Source organism: Eupeodes corollae, chromosome 3 (assembly GCF_945859685.1).
Source record: "Eupeodes corollae chromosome 3, idEupCoro1.1, whole genome shotgun sequence".
In the NCBI taxonomy this organism is placed as follows: domain Eukaryota; kingdom Metazoa; phylum Arthropoda; class Insecta; order Diptera; family Syrphidae; genus Eupeodes; species Eupeodes corollae.
In genome coordinates this window covers 102,674,455-102,684,570 of record NC_079149.1, presented here as the reverse complement: position 1 = coordinate 102,684,570, position 10,116 = coordinate 102,674,455, and the positions used below count along the sequence as shown (strand labels likewise).

General features: G+C 34.0%; 1 protein-coding gene across 1 annotated transcript; it reads right to left on the bottom strand.

Moving 5' to 3' along the window:
- Window positions 1-1,963: 1,963 nt before the first annotated feature.
- On the bottom strand, window positions 1,964-2,986 carry LOC129951970 (radial spoke head protein 9 homolog). Its single transcript, XM_056064371.1, has 2 exons — window positions 2,550-2,986; window positions 1,964-2,490 (listed from the first exon to the last, which is right to left on the bottom strand). Exons 1-2 carry the CDS (start codon window positions 2,892-2,894, stop codon window positions 1,993-1,995), a joined length of 843 nt encoding a protein of 280 aa, XP_055920346.1. The 5' UTR covers window positions 2,895-2,986; the 3' UTR covers window positions 1,964-1,992.
- Between the last annotated feature and the right edge of the window lie 7,130 nt (window positions 2,987-10,116).

Below are 10,116 nucleotides of genomic sequence, written 5' to 3'. Positions count from 1 at the left end.
AAAACCGTCTTTGTTGAAAAATTAATTTTATTAAATGAATGCAAAATCACACTGGTTGAATAGAGAGAGAGAGAGAACATACAAAATTGCTGAAATTTTATGATTATAGGTAGTTGGATATAAATTAGTGAAAAGACGAAAATGTTCATCTTTACTATAGCATCTTCGTCTGTATCAGTGTTGCCATGATGTTACTTTCAGTTTTTGACATATATATCAGATTCCCTCTACTTTTATGCAATTTACAGCTGGATTTGCATGTAAGTCCACTTTTAGTTGTAAAAAAAGGTTTGTTTAAAATTGTTGGTGGTAAGGCAGCTATGCATATGTTGTATTATAAATGAGCAATTTTTTTATAGTTTTCCGTAGAAGGAATGTTACTTTGAAAGTTTATAAACAAAGGTTAAGTCAAAAACACTGCACAAGCTAATGCCACCGTAGCTTCAAGTTGGTGACCTCGTAGATTTTCATGATGACAACACTGTAGGTTTTATGTACAAAGGTGACAGATACTTCTGCCAGATGTAATTTTTTTTTTAATATGTCATTAATAACATAATAACAAAATGTTTAGTTATTAAATACTTCTAAATTAATTTTACTGTTAAAATTTGTGTCACGCAATAAAAAATAATATACATATGTTGGAAAAGAAAACTAAATAATGGAATAAAATACAATCGAAAGCTAAGCACATTAATTTATTAAATCTTTCATTATTGTCAGATAAGTTAGTCCTCCGACAATATTAGTCAAGGAGCTGGCCAATACACCATTGAAGACAGATTGTCTATTCACGCAGTTAGCAGATACCCTAATTTTACGATGTATGGTCAGATGACACTGACATTTTTTCATTTTACAATGACATTTATGGAAAAACTCTCATGCAAAATTGTAAATTCGCACAACCTTGAGATAACTTTTTGGGATGTTTCTTTTTAACTCTGAAAAATCTGACGATCGTCTCCTACTTTTGGGTTTTAACATATATATTAGCCTCCCTCTTTTTTATGCATTGTGTAGACGCAAATATTTCAAATGGCATATGACAATTGAGGCTACTAAAATGTAAAAATAACACACGGAAAACTTCTCAACCAATAAAGCTTGTTGTCTCATGACACTTATCGTCCAAAGTCATCAGATCATCAGAAACCACTCGCACCTGCAGCTCTTCAAATGTTACACTCTTTTACTAATTGCTTGAGTTTATACTTTTATAGTAAGTTTAATAGTGGCTTGGTGGATAGTGCGCAGGACTGTTATGCCAGAATTCTTGGGATTAATCCCTGCTTTATGCCACCTAAAGTGTTTCTTCTCTCTTGAGAGGAATTGACAAATCCTCCAAGATTAACTCTTGTCATACAAATTGTTTTCTCAAATTATCCTACATTGTTGCGCCACATAATGTATTTATTTCTTAAGTTTTCATTAATTTGAATTAGGTGTTTGATTTCAAAGCGTTATCGTAGTACCCGTTTCATGATGAGTGCGTTGGAATGTCACGCCAGAGGTCTTGGGTTCGATCCCTGCCTATGCCACCTAAAGTTTTGTTTTCACTCTTGCGAGGAATTGACAACTTCTCCAAGAGTAATTCTTGTCATGAAAAGTGCTTTCTCAAATAAGCCGTTTGGATTAGACTAAAAACTGTAGGTCCCCTCCATCCCTAACAACAGTACTCGCAAATAGAAAAACTTGAGAGTTGTAAGTCACTAAGCACTAGTTCTCGGATTGTTGCGCCACCCAATTTATTTATGTTTATTATCGTACAACTTATATTATGTGACTTAAAATGGAAAATGAGTATAACAGGTGTCAAATTCCAGTACTATCAATGACCTTATGTATGTACATAATATATGGTTAATGTTAGCAAACGAAAATGATCTTAAATAAAAAAAATAATTTTCTAAATGATCAAAAAAAGGAAAATTCGTCTTCATCAAACAAAACCTTTAAGTTCAATTCAACGTTTAATAATTAAAATAGTCAAATCATAAATAACAAATCAAAATTTTTCTTTCCATCTCCAAAATATACAAAACCATGTTCTTTGGTATTTAATTTATGATAAAACGTCATTCCTGGCCATACACAAGATCTTATCATAACCAATCTTCCATTTCGTTCCATATTCAATTGAAAAGCAACTTCTTTGGGAATTTCATCATCAATAGTATCCAAAAAATCAGTTGTATAATTATAGTCACTCCGTTTAATTACATTATATTCGAATTTGTTTCGTGGAACTCTATAAAGTTGGTAGTAGGATTTTAAGTTTCCTTCTAACTGATTCAATCCATGAAACATTGGATTGTAAATGACATTTTGATCTGTCATTTTGTATAAAGCTCCTTTCGGAACAACAGCACTTTCATCGGTTATCATATTTACAGCACAGGATAATCTATCTTCTTCTTTTAGACGTTTGACTTCTGGTTCAGTTGCCATTATGATAAGATTCTCATCGATTGTAAATTTAGGATCCTGTAAAAAATAAAGTTTAAAAAATTCATTTTCATGGTCTTGTATTATCAGCAACTTACCAATTCAACACAAGTGTAATGAGTCGGATCACCTTGGAATTTTAGTCGGCATAAAAGTGATGCCTGAATAAAGTTGTCATCCGGTATGGGCATGATAAACCATTGCAAACAATCTAAGCTGTAGAAAAATTTTCTCTCTCGTAGACAATCTTTAGTATAGCCAAATGCAATAAAGTAATCTCTTTCGATTCCTTGAATACGTCCCCAGAAAAACATTTCCTTTAATTTATTGTCACTTTGAAGAATTATCAGTGAATTTTGTATTAGCAAGAACTCCTCCGGTGTTAAAGTTTGACCAACGTACATCAGGGAATTCAATCCATCTCTCAAAGATTCAATATTCATTTTAATTATTGTACAAAAAAAAACTTTGATGTTGACTTTTTCGCACAATAAACTAAATTGCTCAAAATTCAATATGATTTGAAAATATATCCTACTTCAAATATACAGAAAAAAAAAACAAGTGAGCTCATAATTAGTCTATAAGTGAAAGTAGTGCAACGTCTTAATTCACTGAAATTGATGAACTAAAATGGCTGGATCGTGAGTAGGGTCAATGATGGTCTACGGTCTTTCAACTATGTGCTCATGGTTCAAAATTTGATTTGACAGATTCAAAGATATAGCGGAAAAAATTATAACTAATTTTCTGACGCCATCTGTTGTTTTTTCCTTCAAAAAAACTTTTTTTTCGTCAAAGAATTATTATTAAATAAACAAAATATAAATCCAAGTTCAAAAGTTTCTATATGTTTTCGCTCAACCTACTAGTAGTTGAAAGGCTAGTAGTGTTAAGAAGACCAAAGCGATGTTGGCTACAAGAAGTCCATACCTATGATATTTTTCGTTGTAAGCAAATGTGGTATTTTGAATGTCCATCCTAAACAAATCACTATATGGTGCAGTTTTTGGGCTTGTGTGGCGGTTTATTGGACCTTATTTATTTGAAAATGAGGCTGATGAAAATTGTACATTAAAAAGATAGCGCTATCCTATCGACGCAATGAAGCTATGATTATTGATTTGTATTACCAGAGGTGAAAGATATTAATGTGGATGATTTTTTTTCAAGAAGACGGCTCCACATGCCTCACGTTTTTTCTCCAATCCGTGATCAGTTGTGATCTAAAACCTTATTTTCAGCGTTTGATCATATTTACGATTTTACAAAACAAGTGACCCTAGCATTCATAAACGAAATTTAGCTTCAAACCTCCAGGGTTAACTTAGCCCTTATTTTGCAATACGTTATTTAACTGAATAAATTCTTAGCATTTATCATAATTTAATTATAAGTCTACACTTTTCAAAGGAAGAAATGAATATGGCAGATTTGAATGATCTTGATGAACTCCATGACTTTTCTTTCAATTTTATAAGTGAAAAGGATTCATACTTCAGAGTTCATGATTTCTGAAAAAAAAATGACTTAATAAAAACAGAAGCACACTTTTTATATTAATTATTTATAAAAAAGAATAACTTTCTTCATGATTTGCTTCAATTTCAATCTTATAAAACAAAATGAGTGTCAATAAACTGTCAAACGCCCGATCCAAAGGAAAACAAATCGACTTTTGGTTTTGTTTGACGTTTACGAAATTACGATATAAAGTGGTTGCAACGCCTAAGGTTCTGAGGACAAAACGTACATGGACAGCTGTAATTTTGGAATTTTGAAGTAGTTAAGGACTTTCTCTACCTAAGTACCACTATAAATTCAGAAAACGACGCGACGCCAGCGCTGAAATCAAACGAAGAATAACTGTTGCAAATCGCTGCTTCTTTGGACTTAGAAGGCAATTGGGAAGTAAAGTCCCCTTTCGAGCATCTAAAATCACCATCTATAAGACACTCATCATCCCAGTTCTCATTTATGGGACTGAAGCCTGGACCCTGTCAAAGAAAGATGAGAGCGTCTTAGGATGCTTCTAGAGAAAAATTCTTCTGGTGATTTTTGGTCCCGTACACATAGATGGAGAATGGAGAAGAAGATATAACGACTAACTGTAGGTTCTGTACACTGACAAAGTTAGAAGAATTAAAGTCCAACGGCTTAGATGGCTATGTCATGTAGATCGAATTGACATCAACGCTCCAGCCCGGAAGTTCTTCGAATCCAATCCCGATTGACGGCCAGCGGGCGCAGTAGAGGAAGACCGCTACTCAGGTGGCGCACGCAGATGGGTGAAGACCTCAACCGAGTTGGTGTGCGAAACTGAAGACAGCTAGCTTCGGACCGAGCTGGCTGGAGACGCAAGTTAGTTGAGGCTCAGGTCCGCCCCGGACTGTAGCGTCACCTTAAGTAAGTAAGTAAGTTAAGAACAACTTAATGTTGTCTTTCGTTATTTATTTATATAAATTTGTCAATATTGGTAATTTGACAGATCAACAATTTCTTACAATTTTCGTTCCAAAATCGTTCTCACAAATAAGAAAAATTCGTAATAACTACACGTAAACATTTTTTTGGACATAACAAGAATAGTTTTAAATTCTTAGACAAAAAAACAAAATGACAATGGCTAATAATCACACTTCTAACAATATTTTCTGTTTGAAAATTAGGATATGATATGACAGATAAATTATATCTACAATTTTTTTGAATCATTGACAGGAAGACATTTGTTTTGTAAAAATGCAGTCCTTTGAAAAGAATGAAATATCAACAAAAATAATATTCAACAAAATGTTGTTAAGTTTTTGTTTGTATTCCTTTTACTAAATGATCTTTTTTGTACGTGATCATAGCAGTAGAGAATTGTGTCAATTATTGTCAGATGCCTCTAAAAACGTCAACTCATAATTTGTTTCAATGCTCCAAGCAATCTGTGTATTATTAAAAATTAGTTATGCTCTTTTAGTATTAAAAATAAATGTTGCTTGAAATTCACAACTCATTTATAAGTTGACCGCTGAGAATATAATTTTAGAATTTAGGACATATGGGATACATTTTAGACTGATAGATTTGACATTATTGTGAGATCTAACAATCGCCAACAATCTGCGATTCTGTGACTAAATCTACAGACGTTTTCCTGAAATACCGATTTACTTCAGATTTTAACTCAGGCCACTAACGTTTTCCTACAAAACCAGTCTTAACTAAAGTGACATTTGATATTCGTAAAAATTTAATACTAGTTTTGAAAACATATTTATTTTGGAATTCACAATTTGTTTGTAAAGTGACCGGTGTAAATAAAAATTTTTGAAGACTTTGAGACTTTTGGGACAAATTTTTGACTATCAGATTTAACTGTTTTGAAAAATCCGTCAATCTTTTATACTACTTAGTTGAGGTAACGGACGTGTTATTTACTTAGCAATGTAAACTAAACTCAGTATAAAACAAAATTTACCAAAAATGTCTTCAAATTGTGATCTAGATCTGTTTGAATGTTTTTGATCGGAAATATCAATCGATTTCTATTGGGTTTAAAATGATGTGCAATTTTCATGTAATGCAACATGTTCACACTCACTGTCGACATTCAATAAGGGTACTTACCTACTTTTGAAGGTGTGAATCCTATCTCTAGGACGGCAAAGTAGAAGAAGACCACGACTCAGGTAGTGCACGCAGGTGGGAGAAGATTTCAACCAACTTGGCGTGCGAAACTGGACACAGATAGCTAGGGACCGAAGGAAAAGTCCAAATGTACTTTGAATGTTCTACCTAATCTAGACATGCACATGTTAAGGAGCATTATCAACAAAGCAGCGCCTCAAGAAACATTGGCAAAAATGGAAGTTTTTGCAAAAAAGCAAAAGTGGTTTGACACTGATAACATGAGACCTAGGAACCTATCTTTTAACATCAGTTTTAGAATTCTCTATGCGACAGCGAACAAAAATATCAAAAAACTTTGTAAAGCCAAAAAGCAAAATTTTGATGAAAAAAACATCGAAATGGTAAACAGCGCGAAAAACTCAATGGAGTTCTGGAAAGCAATTAGGCTTGTCAGTGGAAAAAAGATTCCAACGGCTATAGTACTGCACATTGAAATCCATTTTACAAGTTTGCTCAACACTTCACACATAGCACCATCGTTTCAATATGCACCACCTTCAATAATTGATGAGTTTCTGGATGCGCCTATATTCCAAAATGAGTTATTGAAAAAGCAAAAAAAGATAAAACACCAGGGGAAGATAGAATACTCTATGGAAATATTTTAAAAATATTACACTAGATTTCTTACGGCTTCTAACTTTGGAGTACAAAAAGAATTTTCGACACCGATGACGTCCTCTAGAGTTTTCGAAAGGCAATTATTTGTCCGCTACATACAAAATTTTATTTTGAAGATCCATCAAATTATAGAGTCGTCTCATTTTTAAATACAGCAGTAAAGATCCTTGCATCGGTATTATATAAAAGACTCAACGAGTGGCTCGAATCTGAGCAAATATTTAACGAATTCCAAACTGGCTTTAGGAAAAAATACTAGACAATTGACCAAATTTTTTCATTAATAAACATTTCTAATATTTATAAAAGTAAAGGAAAAAGCTTTACGCTCTTTTTGTGGACTTTCGAGCAGCCTTCGATTCAATTCCCCGGGAGGCACTTTTTTACAAGCTTTATAAATATGGAATCTTAACTAAACTTATACTCGTATCTGTCATTACAGTCATGTACGAAAAATATGTCGCACGAGTTTGGGCTGGAAATTCTCTTTCAGATGAGTTTGGTACTTCAATGGGAGTTGAGCAAGGATGCGTTTTAGGTACTCTTCTTTTTATCTTGTACATAAATGATATAACTGATTCGGTGAAAGGTGGCATTGATATAAGGATATAAAAGGAAAGAATATTCCAGGACTGATGTTCGCAGACGGTATAGTTTTTCTAGCTGAAACTATAGACGGGATTCAGCCAATGGTAAATAGGCTTCAACTTTATTGCAAAACATGGAATCTGGAAGTGAATCTTCTTAAATCAAAAATGCTGATAGTCAGAAACGGTGGTGGAAGATATTCCAATGGGGAGAAGTGGACGTTTGACGAGGAACCGATAGAAATAGTAAATAAATACAAGTAGGTATCTGGGAGTTTTGATTGCATCTAACTTGAAGCTAGAAAAACATTTAGAATCCAAATTATCAGAAGCAAAGCGTGCTATGTGTTCTGTGTGGAGAAGTTGCATTATAAGAAATAGCGTTTCGCACAAAGCTAAACACAAAGAATTCCGAGCTACCGCAATTGCAATACTGTTTTACGGTGTGAATGTATGGGGGAATCGATCGTTTTGAAGCTGCATTTTTTTAAAAGTACTTTCAAGTAGCCAAGTACGACGTCCAACTATATATTACATCTTGAAACAGGAATAGGACCTCTCTTTTTAGACACACTTAAATAACATTTCAACTGCTTGTAAAGACTTTTGGAGATGGGTGACGAAAGAATTGTGCGAATAGTACTCACACAGGCTATCAATTCTCAAGTTTCGTGTCTTAAAGAGTGGTTCTTCCACTGGCAATTGAAGGCTTAACTACTTTCTTTAATATCAGCAGACGAAAGTATCGAGGTGCTTAAGTTGAATTTTGATGACTTACTGAAAAAAGTCGACAACATGATGTGCAATAAGTTTAAGAGTGAAGCTGAAGCCTCTATTTACAGATCTTACTACAGTAAAGCTTACCATTTCTTGAACCACAACTCCTACTTCTTAGCCAAAAACAGTACACAAAAAACCAGCTTGTTATTTAAAGTAAGAGGTGAACTCATTAATTTGAACTACATTCCTCACCGACCCAAATTGCCAATATTGTGAGATTTATGCAATCTCAAAGAACGCGAAGATGTATTTCATTTCCTGGGAGTTTGTCCAATACTCAAGGAGTTCAGAAAGTGCTATTTTGAGATAGATATACTCGGTTTAGAAGAAACAATCAACATCTTGAATGGAGAACTAGGTTGGGACCTTCTGTATGAATACTTATTGAACGCTCTTCGCTATAGAACCAGAATAGTTGAGGAACATTTTTAAGGTTTTAAAGTTTGAAACTTATAAAGACTATTTTATTGAATTGTATCTAAAAAAAATGTCAGTCTGGTAGACTAGACGGCCATCGGCCAAACCATTTAAGAACTTGTTTAATCTTACAGTTAAGAATATAATGTGTTGTTCTTGTTTCTTTTGAAGTCAATTAAACTAACTAACTAACTATAGAGAAAGGCAGATATATATATATATGTCGAAACCTGAAAGTTGAAGAGAATTCACAAGTGGTAATTTTGTTTACTTAGTATAAAATACTATAACCTTTTGACAGTACAGTACCAAATTATTAAAAACTGTATTTGGTAGGTAGGTAGGTAGAAATAGCGATCTCAAGGCAACCTAGCCTGAGATCCAATTAGCGCTGTAGTGCGCCGTTTCGATACCAAAAACTCGTTTGACCTGTGATAGAAAGGGAAAAATTTTTAGAGAAGCTTCATAGCGATTATGTTAGAGCCATTTTGTCGCATTTAGAAAAAAGATTAGGTCTCTAATCTTTGCCTCAGATTGCTCATCAAGTTCGTGAAAGAATGCTTTTCAAAAGTATTTCATTCCAGCGTTTGCCAAAGCAGGACATTTGCAGAGGAAATGGATTATCGTTTCACTTTCTCTTTGGTCACTACAAGTACAAACGGCAACAATCCTGGCTATGTCTTGCCTTGGCCTGCATAGAAGATCGTTTGTAAGTGTTTTATTATAGCTGGGCCATATCTTTCTAGATATAATAAAGTTGGGTAAATTGCTCGGTTTGATTCAGTTTAGTAGATAGAAAAGATTTTACCCTTCATAGCACCAAGAGGAATGTTAACCATTTCCGCAAGTGAGCTATGAAGGGCCGATCCTTGCCTGGTATTTCGTCAGTCCGTTCATATCCCCCGATACCACTATTGTCCGGAAACCAGATCAAGGTGACGAGGTTAATATTCAGGCTCGCAAGCTCATCGCGACATTGCTGGACCAATTTAGTTAATGGCTTTGACAGCTGCCTGACTGTCTGTAAAGATAGCCGCATATTGGTTTTGGTTTGGGATTTGTGAGCTTTGCCACAAATTGGTTTGGACTTTGTGAGAAAAATGAGAAATACTTTTGGAAAATCAAAAAAAAAATACTTTAATTGAGTGCACAGAGTTATTTCATGTCTTCAAATGAGAGTTTAAACATACTTTGAATTTTGTATACAGTAAAAACGCATACAAATTTCTAAAAGTATCTCACTAATGTAAGAAAAACATTGACATTGCAATTGAACCTCATAATCAAAAGGAAATTGAAATTAAATTCTAGAAAAAAGTCCAACAAAACGTATTTAACAGCAACATTTCGAAAAATTGCCCTGAAACACACTTTTTGAAATGATGTTAAACACCCCTTACACCCATGTAATCAAACCACAACTAAAATCTCCCAACCTACTTACCCGCCATCTACTTGCCAACATCTCGCACTTCCATCTCCTCTTTGAATTCATTTTCGCAAAAATTTCATATGGCGCTGACGCAGCTCGCACCATCAGACCAATCAAATCCCAGAGTTCACCTCAGTGTATTTTCTC